This window comes from Canis aureus, chromosome 8 (genome assembly GCF_053574225.1).
Source record: "Canis aureus isolate CA01 chromosome 8, VMU_Caureus_v.1.0, whole genome shotgun sequence".
Taxonomy (NCBI): domain Eukaryota; kingdom Metazoa; phylum Chordata; class Mammalia; order Carnivora; family Canidae; genus Canis; species Canis aureus.
In genome coordinates, this window is record NC_135618.1 from 48,872,208 (window position 1) to 48,888,915 (window position 16,708).

The 16,708-nt window shown below is 44.3% G+C and overlaps 1 protein-coding gene across 10 annotated transcripts in view; it reads left to right on the forward strand.

Annotated features, from left to right (window-relative positions):
* MRTFB (myocardin related transcription factor B) overlaps positions 1-16,708 on the forward strand; it is a 210,150-nt gene that overhangs the window by 161,778 nt on the left and 31,664 nt on the right. For 8 of the 10 annotated variants that reach the window (XM_077906690.1, XM_077906697.1, XM_077906688.1 and 5 more), the window contains 7 exons: positions 558-692; positions 2,986-3,233; positions 8,542-8,674; positions 9,456-10,496; positions 12,172-12,309; positions 15,215-15,373; positions 15,730-15,867. In XM_077906690.1, the coding sequence (XP_077762816.1) occupies positions 558-692; positions 2,986-3,233; positions 8,542-8,674; positions 9,456-10,496; positions 12,172-12,309; positions 15,215-15,373; positions 15,730-15,867 (1,992 nt within the window). The remainder of the gene's footprint in view (positions 1-557; positions 693-2,985; positions 3,234-8,541; positions 8,675-9,455; positions 10,497-12,171; positions 12,310-15,214; positions 15,374-15,729; positions 15,868-16,708) is intronic. The other 2 variants (XM_077906695.1, XM_077906696.1) reach the window with 1 other exon arrangement.

Sequence of the window (16,708 nt, forward strand, 5' to 3'; positions counted from 1 at the left end):
CTATTCAGGCCTGGACACAGGGACATAAGCTGGAAAGCACATTTAAAAACATGTACTTGGAGTGCACCTCCAGGAAATAGGAGCTTTCTTACAAAATGTTACCAGGCCTAGGGTGTGCTATAGAGGCTGATCAGACCCTGCAACAAAGGCTAAATATCACATTTGAATTCAGCAGGATCATTACTGTGATTCCTACAGCAGGAGAACCTTACAAGTATTATGTATTGTTTTGATCATTTTTACAAGAGTCTTGGACTTTTCTTCTGCCAAAACAGGGTGGTTCTGACCATATTTCTAAGAAAACACTACTAGGGTGGAGTCAACCTAACCTTATTTAGCTTGAGCTTTTCATTGCTGTTGGGGCAAAGACTAATTGGCTCCATCGAGGTAACACATGTTATTCCAACATCTGGGTCTCAGACATAATAGTATATCTTTCTTTTGTTTCTTTTCTAGTCAACTTAAAAAAAAATGAGGTCATTGCCTTCTAATTCTGGCTTTTCTAATTTTATGTCGTTGAGTTCACAGACTTGTTCCCTTTCTGCCTTTTCCACCAGTTTACTCCAGTATCCCCAGCAGTTCCTGAATTCTTGAAAACTCCTCCTACGGATCAGCCCCCCACCAGGTCCACAGCTCCTGTTCTCCCCACCAACACTGTGTCCTCAGCAAAGCCTGGGCCAGCACTGGTAAAGGTGAGTTCCCTGCACACATGCTGGTTTGAGGTCTCTACTGGTGGTTTGTCTGTGGCCCTGTACGTGGAACACAGAGGCACAAGTCTGCATTGCCCCAGCCCGGCTTTTGGTCTGAAGCCTTGAAAACAAAACCACAGGCAGACTTGCTCAATCACGCCTTAGTATTGGAAACTACCACCTTCAACAAATGCCCTATTGTTCTGTAGTCATGGAAGAACCGTGCAAAATTTGGTCTCCATGCAACTCCTGGAGCCATGCAAAAAGGCTTTAGGATACATTTTATCAGCAATCCCCAATTCTGCTACCATCCAGGCTGCCAAGATGAGAGGAACACTGGGAGGACAGTAAGATAGAGCTGCTTTAGCACAGCATTTGGGAGTCATGAGCCTCACAAACAGATCTCTTTAATGGTAACATAATTTTGGATTTTATACACAAGGTCAGTCTCAGTGGTATTCCAGATATATTACATGACAGGTTAAAGGCTTCAGACAAGCAGCTGTGTTTTTGATTTAGCAGATTTGCCCTTTTGAAGCTTGGTTTGCTCTTCAGATAAGCTGCAGATTGGTGGCATTGGTCCCTACTTTTTACTTGGTGCAAATAATTCAGTGAATCAACACTACAGAAGATCAAACTTTCAAATATGTAGTATACATGTAAAGTTGTTTTTTTTTTTTTTAAGTGTATTTAGAACTGCTAAATAAAGGGCAGGGGCATGGATAGACAGAGGAATAATGTCATCATCTCAGATACAGCTTTTGCCAAACAAAGAAGAACACTGATTTCAAACTTTTAGAAGTGTAAAGGGGCTGTAGAGAGCTAGCCAACCCTCCCAGCACCTTCCAGATGAGGAAGTGAGGGCAGAAGAAGCCACGAGGCCAGGCAGGGTCCAGGCTCCTTCCTGCAGGGCAGGTGAGCCTTCTTTTTGCCTCCCCAGGAACACAGGGCAGCTCCGTTAGCCTGGTGCAGGTTCCTCACTTCCATCCACCCTCTAGCACTGTTCTGGCCTCCACTCTCCTGCACACAAGGCTCTGCTTCTCCTCCAGCCTCTCTGTGTCTGTGCGGCCCAGTGTCTGTGGCTCTGGGGCACATTAAGTGTATCTCACCATCTTCCATCATGTAGTACTGGAGCCAGAAATTCCAGAGTGTGGCATGTGGCAGCTGAGCTAATAACATCAGCTCTCCTCCTCTGCTCTATCCCCAGACGTGTGGCACGGATGGCACAGAGACAGTTTGGATGGTGACCCATCTCTCCTCTCCAAATTTCTCCCCTCACTCGTGTCTCCTTCCTTTGACTCTAGGGCAGGAGGCACTGTTTGAGAATGTGAGATTCAGAGGCCAGATCGGAGATCCTAGGACTGTGCTACAGGGGAAAAGTCAGATACACAGTAGGAAACAGCCCACAGTTCTGTGGATTTTTCTGTGACGAAAGCTGTTCCCCACCCTCACGTTGTGAGAGAACATGCCAATGAATAGGTAATAGCAGATTTAGCCTGAGACATCCTGGTTACTGTGTGTCTGTCCCCCTCCCTCTTTCCATAGGTGCCTTCCTGATCAGCCGAGTCAATGGTTTCATCATTACATAACAGGGTACAACCTCCATAACCCAGACTCCATCCATTGTAACCGCTTTGAAAGATCAGGGATAAAAATCTGTTAGTAACAGCACAATAAGCAGATGACAGTGAATTGATTAATAATGTGAGATTGCAGTATTTGATATACATTTTCCTTAGAAATACATAACTTGAGGGGCAGGCACCTGGGGGGCTCTGTCACTTAAGTGACTCTTGATTTTGGCTCAGACCATGATCTTAGGGTCATGAGATCGAGCCCTGCATCAAGGTCTGCAGTGGGCATGGAGCCTTCTTAAGATTCTCTCTCTCCATCTCTCTCTCTCTGCCCCTCCCCACCCCCCTCTAAAAAAAGGCTTAAAAAAAAGAATACGTAACTTTATAGTCTGTTCTATTCCATTAGAAGTGTGTCTACATGTGACACCTCAAGTGACTGCTTGTTGAAACCCAATAGATAATGCTGAGCTGAATATTGTTCTCTGGCTCTGAGGGAACAAAGCAGCAGGAGAAGGTCAGTTCTTAGGAGCCAGACATCTTGGTCAGAGGAAGCGTACACACTTCTCTGGCTCTGGAAATGTATTTAATACTGTCACTTTCCCAAGCAGCCGCCCCAGGTTCTGGGGTGCACCACCTCTGTATTTCAGATCATTTGGGCACCCAGTGACATAGGCCGCTTGTGATGGCATCCCTTAAAATGTTCTTCTCTTTCTCAAAAATAGCAAAGCCATCCCAAGAATCCTAATGACAAACACCGCAGCAAAAAGTGCAAAGAGCCCAAGCCCCGCGTTAAGAAGCTAAAGTACCACCAGTACATTCCTCCCGACCAGAAAGGTGAGAAGAGCGAGCCGCAGATGGACTCCAACTACGCCCGCCTGCTCCAGCAGCAGCAGTTGTTTCTACAGCTCCAGATCCTGAGCCAGCAGCAGCAGCATTACAACTACCAGACCATCCTGCCGGCACCACTTAAGTACGGGCTGGGGGCTTGTACCGTGGTCTTCTGATGAGGACCACTGGTGTCTAAAGGTTGGATGTTGTGATTTATTGGTGTTGAGTGTCATCAAAGTGTAGCATACAGGGGACTACCTGGGTCCCAGTGAAAACAGCCTGCGTTCTGGTCCAGTTTCTGTCCTCAGAAATACATTCCGGACCTTTCAAGTTAGAAGTGACTTTTCACAATTACTCCCCAGGGAAGATTTGCATATTATTCACCCAGATAGCATCAGGTGCTATGAGAAAAGCATAAAAAGTGTGCAGCCTGTTATAAACAGTTTAAAAAAAAAAAAACAAAAAAGGGATCCCTGGGTCCCTGTTTAACCCGCTCAGCGGTTTAGCGCCACCTTCAGCCCAGGGTGTGATCCTGGAGTCCCCAGATCAAGTCCCACATCGGGCTCTCTGCATGGAGCCTGCTTCTCCCTCTGCCTGTGTCTCTGCCTCTCTCTGTGTCTCTCATGAATAAATAAATCTTCAAAAAAATTAATTAATTAAAAAAAAAAACAGGCAGACAAGTTTAGAAGCTGGAGTGGTCAAGGAAAGCTTTATGAAAAAGTGGGATATTTATATGGGAAAGAGCCTGAAAGAAGGGAAGGGCCCTTTCAAACATAGGAGAATGATCCTGGTGCAAGGACAGAGGAAGGAGTGGGCGATGACTATTTGTTGGATGATGAGAAAAATAGCCCGAATAAAGAATGTCATTAGCTTTTGAGAAAAGTAGAAGACAAAAGTGAGTAGAACCACTGTCTGGAGGAGCTTGCAGATGAGCAGCCTTGAATCTTGATGTGGTAGGTGATTCAGAAGGCTGTTGTGGTGAAATCAAAGCACGAGAAAGAAATGTTTGCTGCTGGTAATGAAGGGGAGTCTGGAAACAGGAAAGACAATTTTCAGAACAAAGTAGATGTGAGAAGATGAAAGGGTGTTGATAACGGAAAGGAAGGAACAGATGAGAGATTTTTCAAAGACAACTAAGGTCTCGGCGACCAACAACTGTGGAGAGGGAACATGTTTCCTGAGTCTGAGTCCAGTTGGGAGGGACAGAAGGAAGTGAATTCCAACAGCTTCCAAGACTGAATCTATAGCAAGGCATCCATAGCAAATTTTAGTGATGTGCTAAAGGAAATTTTGAGATAGCCATCCTTAGTATGCATTTTCTGGAAGCATAACATAAAAATGCAGACTTGTCCTTCATTTCCCTCAGTTTTTAGCAGAAAGGGATATTTGCATTCAACTCAAACTCTTAAAAAAAGATGCAAAATTTCATTAAAATAAAAAATATTTTTGGTGACCAAGCCACCCAATTTATAATCTGTAAACTTGACTCCTGCTTTCTACACATATGCTTAAGCATTCCTCCCTAGGGAGCCCTATTTTCTAGGAATAGAAAAGGAGTAAGACCCACTAAAAAGCCCCTCTGTTAAGAAACTTCTTCTCATATGCTAACAATTATCAATTCCACTTTTTTCTCTTAAGACCCTGATATCTCGAAGAAGATTAGACCTATTAGTCATTCAGACCTTACTGTGAAGTACTTAAATCTAAAACATCGGGGCACAGTGATGAAGAAAGAATTTGTGTTGCATGTTATTATTTTAAGAGCAAGCAGGCCTGAGTGAGATGTTGACATTGGAAGGGAACCAGGGAAGACCAAAGAGAATTGGAAAAGTATCAGAGGCAAACTGCCGCCGCTTTACAGCTTTGTCTGGGCCTGAGGGAGGCATCCTCCCCTGCCTCTGCCCTCAGGCAGCAGGCACCAGGGATGCGAGCTCGAACCCTCGCTCCCATCTGTGTGCTCCTTATGATGCTCTGAGCAGCGCAGGCAGCAGGGATGCGAGCGCGAACCCTGGCTCCCATCCGTGTACTCCTTACGATATATCGAGCAGCACACTCAACACATGACATTGTCCTCCTCCTCCTCCAGTAACTCCAGGAAGAGCTGAAATTACTGACCCTACTCCAGGCAAGAAAACCTGTTAAACTGAAAATCCCATAAAAGGATTTTTGTGTGTGTGCTATCTGTGAAATGGACTGTTGGGGCAGGTCTGTAGATGGGAGGAGGATATCTGAGGTGTTGGGTAGCTGGTCTCTAAGAGTACCTTCTCTTTCCACTAAGACTACAGTCCCCCTCTCCTCCATAAACATTCCCAATAATGCAGCAGCCATGCCACCCACCCAAGGAAAGCATCACATGAAAAGAACAAGGAGGAAAGGTAGCTTATTGTCGTGTATTAGTTCACCACACAAAGACTGAGCATCACTTGTGTTTAATGTCCACGTCCTGAAAGTGGAGACATTATTTTCTAATACAGCGTTTCTTCTAACGAAAATTCTAGAAGAGGAAACAATGTGGAGGTCCTGTAGTCTCGTAGCACCCCCGGCAGTGGGATTCTACTTGATAACATAAGAATCCTGCCACCTTGGGAAGAGCAGCAACCGTAGGAGACGGGGCTGTGGTCACAGCGTGGCCACACCCTGCTGGAGGGCCCTGGAAGGTTCCTTTGTATTTCTGAACTTGTGTTTCTGTCATCACATTCATCAAGGTCCCCCACACACACCACCTTTTCTTTCTCCATCAATTTGGGGAGGAAACAGATCAACTTGTTATTTCAAAGGCTGAAGTAAACACTGAACTGTTAATCATAGTAACAAGTAGGATATTGTAGAATCTCAACCAAAAATACTGTATGAATAGAATAATAAATTTACATTGTGCCTTCTCAGGGAGATAATATTGTTCACAAGAGAGCCAAAGTTGGTTGGGAGGAATCTTGCACTTTTTATTTAAGCACAGACACACATGTAGTACATAGGTAATTATGCAGTACATCTGTGGTATTAAAATTTCCCTGGGAGGTTGGTGAGGAAAAAAAAAAATCTAAAAAAGCTCCTTGTAGGGAAAGTAATGAAAATAAGGTTGAAAAATACTGACTTACATTAAGTGTTTTCATAATTCTAATGTAAGATTTTAAAACTGAATTTTTAGAAAGGAAAAAAATGATACATAAGACATATGTCATTCCATCCAAACTTCAAGTATCTCAAATACTTAAAGTATTTAACTGCCACAAAATTTAGGCAGATTTTAAAAGTGCCCAAAATGGACGTCAAGAGTTAGCTGTTATCAGGGCCGGAAATGGCTTCAAACATGATCTTCTGAAAACTCACTTGACAAAGCTCATCTAACTGGGGACCTCTCCCCATAAGCAACATCGGCTCAGGTTCCTGTTTCCGTTAGGAATTTGTTCCTGTTTGAATTCCGTTAGGAATTCAAAGTCTCCTCGCTTCAGCACCAAGGTTTATATAACAATAAAGCCTGGTGCTCTGATGGAATTGGCTCTACAGTATCAACCGTCAGGTGGACCTTGCTCTAATAGAGATCAGCCACCCAGAAGAGGAAATGCCATTGTTGCCAAGAGTATCATAGAGGCAAGAAGTTAGGGATCTGGTTTTGATATGGAAAGGAGTTTAGGGAAATGAGTAATACAGTACAACAAATTCACCAACATTTTTTAAAGAACATTTTTATTTTATTTTATTTTTAAAGATTTTATTTATTCATGATACACATAGAGAAAGAGAGAGGCAGAGACACAGGCAGAGGGAGAAGCAGGCTCCATGCCGGGAGTCCAACCTGGGACTCAATCCCAGGACTCCGGGATCACACCCTGGGCCAAAGGCAGGCGCCAAACCGCTGAGCCACCCACGGATCCCTTAAGAACCTTTTTAAATGACATATAGGTTATGGAGAAGCCCATAAATCATAACTTGATTATGATCACAAATTGATGCCAAAGTAAACATAACTCTATAACCACCACCTAAATCAAGAAATAGAACATCATCAGTACCTCCAAAAAGCCCCCTTGCTTCCCCTCTCAGTGACTACCTGACTTCTATCCCATAGATTAGTTTTGCCTGCTTTTGAACAGTATATAAAGGCAATCTTACAGTATACATACATGTTTGGCTTCTTTTGCTCAACATTGTGTTTGTGAGGTGCATCTTTACTGGTACAGATAGTAGCAGTGAATTTTTACTCCTGTTTGGTGTTCTGTAATTGATCCACCCATCATCATCTTGGTGGAGAGTTGGGTTGTTTTCAGTTGGGGCTAGTATGAATACTGCCCTAATAAACATTCTCACCTGTGTCTCTTGATTCACATATGTATATCTTTGTCATGTGTCTTTCTAGGAATGCCACTGGATCAAAAGATAGGTGAAAGTTTTCTTTAGTAGTTAGCCTAAAACAGTTCTCCAAAGTGGTCATGCCAACTCATACTTCCCCTTGTGATTGAGAGCTTTGGATGCCTGGGTACTTGATATCCACAGTCTTATTCATCATACTGCAGTTCTGCTGAGTATACAGTGCTATTTTGTTGTGCTTTTCTTCGTTTTCCTCATATCTATTGAGGCTAAGTACTTGTTCACACGTTTATTGATCAAGTGGATATACTTTCTTGTGATAGGCTTGCTCAGGATTTTCCCATTGTCCCATTGGGTTTTGTCTTCTTCTTACTGATTTGTAAGGCTTTTTTGTATATTCTAGATATGAGGCCTTGTCAGAAATACGTATTATAAGTATCTTCTCCTGTGGCTTGACTTCACTCTTAAAGGTGTCCATCTTAGTGCGTTTTGTGTACTGTTTAAGAAATCTTTGCCTACCCAAGGGACATGAAGATACTATCCTAAGCTTTCTAAGCTTTATTGTTTTCATAATTCACATTTAAGCTTTTGAGATGGTGTGAGGTAGGGGTCAGTCAAGGGCCCTATTTTTTTCCTGTATGAATATCCAGTGTGGCCAAGCACCATTTATTGTAAGGACCACCCTTTTCCTACTTTTTCCTTTCCCTTGTGATAACTCAAGAAGCTATCTCTGTGAGGGTCTGTTTCTGGGTTTTCTGTTTTCTTCCATTTGTTGTTCTGCCCTTGTACTAGCACACAATCTTAGTAACTGACTTTGTAATGAATTTTGATATCTGGTGGTATGACTCTTCCAGCCTTGTTTGCTTTGCTTTGCTTCTCGCCCTTGTTGGTTCTTTGTATTTCCATATAAAACTGAGAATCACCTTCAAAATTCCTACCAAGGAGGCAGATAAACAAAACTCGCAGGGATTTTTTTTACTGAGATCTTATTTGATTGCAATCTTCATAATACTGAGTCTTCCAATCCCTGACCGTGGTGGCATTTCTTCTCTTCATGGGTTAACAGTCAAACTGTTAGCAGAAACAACGTCAAATTCAGAAATTATTTCATTATAAACTCTCACTTTCTTGTTCTTTTGAAGGCCACTCAACGACAAAAATAGCAACACTGGGAATTCAGCTCTGAACAATACCACACCGAACACACCAAGACAGAATACATCTGCTCCTGTGAGGAAACCAGGACCTCTGCCTTCTAGCTTGGATGACTTAAAGGTGATAATTCCAAGTAGAGTTTACTCACCCACAGGTACCACAGAAATGTAAATGATTTGCCACATTTGTCTAGTAATGAGTAGGTAAGCTTTCAGTAGATTTTTAACTTTACCAACATTAGATAACCTCTACGGAGGTACCTTCTGTTTATGTCCATTAAATTTCTTTCAAAATGTCCAATAATGATTCTCATTCCTTGAACATATAGCATGTGTAGGCATCAAACCAGTTCTGACTATAGAGGCAGATTTTTTTCCTCCCTGCTCATTGCCAAGTGTGGGAGAAGCAGGAAAATGTAACAGTCAAGTATCTGATCTCCAAGGCCAGCCTGTGTGTGGGTTTCCACACCAGCGCAGCCTTCGGTTATCCATGGTGGCTCAAACCACAATGAGTCAACCTCTCTGCCCCCGTCTCCTCTGTGAAATAGGAATAAAAATACTAATAATAATACCCACACCTACCTTGAAGGTCAATTAAAAGAATAAAGCATTTCCAGCAGTGTCTGGCACATGGTAAACTCAGTGAATGTACCGATTATCATCATGATTGCTGGTTTTAAATCCTTAGACATAACAGGAATTACCCTGTAAAAGCCCTTGCTTTATCACTGGCCTTTGTAGTGCTCAGGGTCTGTAGCCGTGCGTGTCTACGTGGGTTAGGGAGAAAAACTGTCCACTTGCCTGTGTGTGGTAATAGGGAGCTGACGGAGGTAGGCTAAGTGTCCCATAGATTTGTCAGAAGTTGCAATGCCAGAAGAGATGTGACTTGTTTGTACTTCCAGGTATCAGAACTGAAGACAGAACTGAAGTTAAGGGGTCTTCCAGTGTCGGGCACCAAACCAGACCTCATCGAACGCCTGAAACCCTACCAGGAAATAAACAGTAGTGGCGTTGCTGCCGGCAGTGTCCTGGCTGTGCCAGCATCTGCTATCGTCACCAGTAACCCAGAAGTCACCGTGGCATTGCCGGTAACAACACTACACAACTCTGTGACAAGCTCGGGCTCCTCTTTCAAGGCCGAATTGCCACCCACTGGCACCAGCAACATTGAGAACGTCAATTCCCCTCTGCCCATCTCACCATCCCCCTCTGAACAGTCCAGCCTCGGTACTGAGGACACAAACATGGCAGACACTTTCACTGAAATTATGACCATGATGTCTCCAGCACAGTTCCTGTGCTCGTCCCCGCTGAGAGTGACGGGCAGTGAAGACAGCCCAAGCCCCACCAGCAGCACGCTGTCAAGTCTGGAACTGGACGCAGCTGAGAAGGACCGCAAGCTCCAGGAGAAGGAGAAGCAGATCGAGGAGCTCAAGAGGAAACTGGAACAAGAGCAGAAGCTTGTGGAAGTTCTGAAAATGCAGCTTGAAGTTGAAAAGCGAGGGCAGAGGCAGCCGCCACCGCCGCCACCCCTAGAACCCCAGGCCGGCACCCCAGCCTCTTCCGCCACCAAGTCAGATCAGAAACATGGCAGCGTTGGTTCCTCCGTCAAGGATGAGACCTCACTCAGCGACTGCTCCAGCTCCAGGCAGCCTGGCCCAGGAGCCAGCCATTCTGTAGGCCCGCCCATCTCAACAGGGGGCCAGACCCTTGTTGCCAAAAAGGCTGTGGTGATCAAGCAGGAGGTCCCTGGGGCCCAGGCGGAGCAGCAGAGCATCGTCCCGCAGTTTTACGTGAGTTCCCAGGGACAGCCGCCGCCTACCGTTGTCACTCCGCCTCAGGCTTTACTGACCACACAAACTGCTCAGCTGCTGCTGCCACTGTCCATCCAGGGCTCCGGCGTCACCTCAGTGCAGCTCCCCGTAGGCAGCCTCAAACTCCAGGTGTGAAGTGTGTCTTCTAACTCCTTTGCCTTACAGCCTGCTGAGAGCTGAGACTTGCCTAATGCTTCCTCACGAATGCATCCACACTGGGCTTCAGAGTGGCAGATGTGTGCGGGGCGTAGGATAGAATTCAGAAATGTTCCTAGCTGGCCATTTTTTGATGGTAAAGACAGGGGTGCTTTCTACTTTCCATACCTTTTATCTTTAGTGAACACAGTATCACACATGCAAACATTTTTAAATACCAGTTACAGGATCATGAAAAAGGTCAGTGTCACCGTGTACTTTTTGTGTGCAAGTCACAGCATCAAGTATTTTGTTTTTTTTTTTAATTTCTTAATTTATTTACGTAATCTCCATACCCAGTGTGGGCTTGAATTCATGATCCCAAGATCAAGAGTCGCATGCTCCTGACTGAACCAGCCAGGCATCCCATCCATGTACTTTAACTGGCTTACTCCCTTTAGCCGTCCCTTCTCCCAGAAGATCTAAGTGATAACATCCATACTGAGATAGGGAAACTGGGGCCACAAGCTGGGTAATTCTGACTGCAGAGTTTTCACTTTTACACCCACTCCTGTATGGTGCCTCCTAAATGTAATTCTTGAAAGACACCAGTGAGGTGAAGATGCCAAAGGCACATTGGGCAGCTAAGGGAAATGTGTCCACAACCCTAGGAGTGAGGATGTTGCCAAGACAGGTGATGAAACTCTGGTAGGCATGAAATCTCCTTTAATGCCTCCATAACCTGTATATTGACCTTAAGTTATTTTATGGAATGCATTTTGATAGGTTTCAGCAAAGTGTGAGGGCCCCAGTAAACAGAAACTGTTTGTGGCAGTGTTCCTCAACTTTGATGCCCCGGACACTCTTAATGGCAGAAAGGAGTGATCCTATTCCCCTGGGGTTAGGAAGGATGACCCGAAGGCCCTTCGCATGTGCAGAAATTCTGATTCCCCTATTGAACCTTTACAGTGTCTGTGAAATCGAAAGTCTACTCTACTCTGTAAGATAGATCTTCTCGACCTTTGTTTTCCAACCAAATGTTCCAGTAAAGTTGATGTTGTCAGATCAAGAACTGGGTTTTATCCTGGGCCTGTGTGTGCTCCAGCACGTGGCTGACTGCCCCCAGAGGGAGCACATCCTGTAACTTCAAAGTAGGAGTTTGGGCCTCACAGATTTCTTCGCTGCTATTACAATTATTACAACCCCTGACCTAGTATGTGGAGAGCCACTGCAGGCCTTTATTTCAGTTTTCTCTTTTCTCAAAATTTTCAAATGAAATCATAACCACTGAAGAAATAAGAACATGAAAATAACTGGTCCTGTGTGTCACTCTCTGGTTTAGAATTAAGGCTTAAATCTATGTGTTGATGAATTGAAGTATGTATCTGTAAATATTTTATTCCATTTCAGATACAATCCCCACATGACCAGTTATTCCATATCCAAGGTTTTTTTATTTATATATATGTGTGTGTGTATGTGTGTGTGTGTGTGTGTGTGTGTGTGTGTGTTTAGTAATCTCTACACCCAATATGGGGCTCAAACTCACGACCCTGAAATCAAGAGTTGCACATCCTTCCGACTGAGCCAGCCAGGTGTCTCCACATTCAGACTCTTGATTCTGAGTATGATTTTGATAATTAAATTGATTTTTTGATTTGCTTCCTAGACTCCAGCACAAGCAGGAATCCAGACTCAGCCTCAGACAGCAACTGCCACCCTGTCCTCAGGCTTAGCCCAGACTGTACCTCAGAAACAAGATACTTTCACGCCACATGTGCTCAGTCAGCCTCAGCAAGTTAGAAAGGTTGGTGAATGCTAATGGGTGACAGGCTCTTGCTTATTTGTACTGTTATCTCTTCAGTGTCCGAAAAGCAGTCTCCTCGTGGGAAGCATCTCTTCTGTGTGATGTGTCTCCTCTCAGGTCGGCCTCAGGTCACATGGCATCTGGCTGCAGATTACCCAATTATTTGGGGAAGAGAGTTCTTTATTACTGAAAGATAGCTTGTCTTAACAGTTAAGCCCCTTTTCCAAGTAGAAGTTTCAAAAGTATGTTTTCAATCCTCATATGTAGGATTTTCTGGGGTTTAAAATAAATTTCTTTTCAAATTAATCATTTTGGGGAGTGGGGGAAGAAAATGCTGTTCCCTGGGAAGAGACACTTGAAGATGAAAAAAATACTTTCTGAAAGGTTTACCTCCAGTAAGATCTTTATATAAGAGTTTGTCATCTTATAGATTAAGAGCCAGAAGGCCCAGGTCTGCTTATTCTGGTTCCCCACTTCCTACGTGGTTGGCCTTATACAGAATTCACTTATATTCTCTGAGTGTCATTTTCCTCATCTTTAAAATGACAGTGTTGGTCTAGGGCTCAGGAACCTCTTCATATGCTCCTACCAAAAAGTTCTGATGTGACAGCCCCAAAAGTTACCAAAATTCCCTCCCTCGTATCCAGTAGGTGGAGCTATGTGTACATCTTCTTGCCAGAAAACTCTTTAGGTCTCAAAAATAGGACTTAATATTTTTTATTTTTTAATTTGTTTTTTTAGAGAGTGGGGAGGGGCAGAAGGGGGGAGAGAGAGAGAGAGAGAATCTTAAGCAGACTCTGCTGAGCATGGAGCCAAACATGGGGCTTGGTCTCACGACCCTGAGATCACAACCTGAGCTGAAATCAAAAATTGGATGCTTAATTGACTGAGTCACCCATTACCCCAGGTCTTGCTGTTTTAAAACCTTGAGAATTAAAAATAATAATAAAAATAAATAAATAAACCTTGAGAATTATTCATCCCAGAATTTTAATCTTCAGCATAAAAGAACTTGAATAGGATTGAGTCCTGCATAAAAAATTTAAAAATAAATTAAAAAAAAAAAGAACTTGAATAATTAGACACAGCCCAAAGTAGTGTCAACCGTCAGGGCTAAGGCCCTGTGGCAACAGACAGAAGTAAGGCCTATGTCATCAGTAGTCACACCACCACGTGCTCTCTTCTGGAATCTCCTCTGGGAAACCCAGTGAGCAGGGAATTAGAGCTGTATTTTATTTACTTCAGGCTCAGAATAACATAATGTAATGATAAGCTTAGTGAATGTTCAAATGTCAAGATAGTTTCCTTTTTTTTTTTTTTTTTTTTTTTTAGAGAGAGGAGGGAGAAAAACAGGATGTAGACAGGATAAGAACTTGTTCACTAAGTCTCAAAATACTAGAAGTGGGGATCAGTAATTCCACTTTAAAGGAAAAAATTATTGTACCAAATACAAGGAAATTCAGCCTTTTCAAAGAGGAGTACACTTACAGAACTCCTCACCCAGAGCAGCTATACTGTTTGGAGGGACACACACAGACACGCGCGCGCGTAAACTTTCCCGGTTAAGAAATATATGCGCATATTTACTATACAAACATAGGCATGAGTTTTTCTCCTTTAGAATACTAGGGGCGGGCAGTCCGGTTGGCTCAGCGCTTTAGCACCGCCTTCAGCCCAGGGCGTGATCTTGGAGACCCTGGATCGAGTCCCACATCAGGCTCCCTGCAGGGAGCCTGCTTCTCCTTCTGCAAAAACCTTTGGCTCATAATGGGGGCTAAACAAACCCTTGGTCGTTCCACCAGAGGGAACCCTCACCACCCCGACTGAGCAGGAGTGAGCTTCTCAGAAGGGGGCAGATTCTAAATGGAGCCTTACAAGGACTTGGAGACATTTTCAAGAAACCTGAAAATTGAGTGTGGCCACAGTACATGTGGCTGTTCTGGTAGGATAGAAAAGGGGGCAGGTAGTAGAAGGTTTGCATGACAGCCAGAGAGGAGGTTTTCACCACTAAGGACAGAGGAGCCGGGGAGTGTTGGGGCTCTGTCAGGTGTGGGGTCAAGGCTCTGTCTGTGGGGCAGGGCTGACGGGGAGGGAGGCCCAGTGAGGGGGCTGTGCCAGCTTTCCAGTGATCACCAGCAAGGGCCTGGATTGGGACAGCAGAGAACAGAGGCCTGATTCAGGACGCATTCCGAAGCTGTGCAGGCACTGGGGGCAGAAAGCAGAAGACACTGACAGCTCCATTTACCAAAGTTTTAAAAATAAATTATTTTAAATAAAAAGAATTATTTTTCCTCAGAGGCTGGAGGTGGTAGGAGGAAAGGGGAAAGTTTAGTTTGGAATATATTAAATTTGAGATGTCCCAAACTTATGTTTAGAAGGGTTATTAATGTGGCTTCAGCACTTAGCAAGGTTGGAAAAGAGAGGTGGGTTTGGGAATTATTAGCTTAATGGTGAACATTAAAGCTGTGAGAGTAGATGAGATCACCCTGTGAGGAACAGGAGAAATTCAGCTATCGCTTAAGAGAAATATCGTACTGAACAAATGCTGACTTCCCAGAAGGTGCGGTCTACACCTCCATCAAAGACAGGCCACTCAGTAAAGGGATGGTTGACACTGGAAAATCAGGGTCTGCAACCCCTGGCCTGAGGGCCACGTCCAGCCCACACCTGTCTCTGTAGATAAAGTTTTCCTGGAACCAAGTGCCATCCATTTATTTCTGTATGGTTGAGGCTGCTTCTTGGCTGCGGGGTAGAGGTGAGCAGTTACCTCAGAGACCCCATTGCCTGCAAGCCCTAAACTGAACCCTTGGTTGCTCTTAAGTCTGCCAACCCCTGTCCTAAAATATGGTTTTCTCTGCTAGGAAGAGCAGAAAAACAAACAATAGAAAATATTGGTTCATTACAGGTTTTCACAAACTCGGCATCGAATACAGTTCTCCCGTATCAGAGAGCACCCACTCCAGGGGTCCAGCAGCCCTTTGTTAATAAGACGCCCCCCAGCGTTCTCCAGTCCAGAAATGCACCACTTCCATCCCTGCAGAACGGACCTGCCACTTCCAATAAGGTAATGCTGCGAGCCCGGGGCTGCAGAGACTGGGCAAGCTCACGACCGTCCTAAAGCGTTCCAAAGCCCCGCGCTTTCGCCTTGGACTAAGTATCAGTATGCGTGGGACAAAACAGCCAAAATGCTGTGGTGACAGTTGTTAAGGGGCAGCTTAGCTGTTAGCACAGTAAGGATGACCTTTCCCACTCAAGATGGTCCCTTGCCAGCCATACAGGTCCCAGATCCTAAGGCTCATGAACTGATGAATACCATGATGGGGCTGCCCTGTGCTGAGGGCAGAGCCCCACGTCACCAGGGCCAGGGCTCAGGGAAGCTTGCTGCTAGAGCTGACGTCTACCTCCCTCTGTTTGCCACAGCCCGCCTCACCACCGCCACCCCAGCAGTGTGTCGTCCAGCACTCCCTGTTCGGGAGCCCAGTCCCCAAGACAAAAGACCCTCCCCGCTATGAGGAGGCCATCAAGCAGACGCGCAGCGCCCAGTCCTCCCTTCCCGAGGTAAGTGAAGCCAGTGGCCGCAGTCCACCACGGGCTTACATTTGGGGTGTCATCCTCATGTAGAACCCTCTGTCTAAGATGTACTAGCCGTGACAGAAACACAAATTTCGGAGCCAGGGGCCTTGTTTGCACTTTAAATCCTGTTTTTTTCCATTGAAGTATGGTCCACATACAATATTATACTAGTTTCAGGTGTACAACACAGTGATTTGACATTTATATACATTGTGAAATGCTCACCAACATAGATGTAGTTAGTAGAGTTAATACAGTGTCATTGACTTTAGCCCCTTACATCCCTGTGATTTATTTTGTAACTGGACATTTGTACCTTTTAATCCTCTTTCACTTATTTCACCCATCCCTGCATCCCATCTCCCCTCTGGCAACCACCAGTGTGTTTGTATTTTTGAGTCTGTTTTGTTCATTTGTTCTGTTTTTTAGATTCCACATATAAGTGAAATCATTTGGTATTTGTCTTTCTCTAATTTACTTAACTTAGCATAATCTCTTAGTCCATCCCTATGGTCACAAATGGGAAAAATATTCTTTTTTATAGTTGAGTAATATTCCTCTGTGTGTATCACATCTTCACATCTTCTTTATCCTTTCGTCTTGGGCTGCTTCCATATCTTGGCTAGCATAAGTAATGCTCCAGTAAACATAAGGGTGCATATATCTTTTTGAATTAATTTTTTTGCTTTCTTTGAATAAAAACCCAGTAGTATGATTACTGGATCATAGGGTAGCCCTATTTTTAATTTTCTGAGGAACCTCCATAGTGTTTTCCACACTGGCATCACCAGGTTGCATTCCCACCAGCAGTGCACCAGGGGTTCCA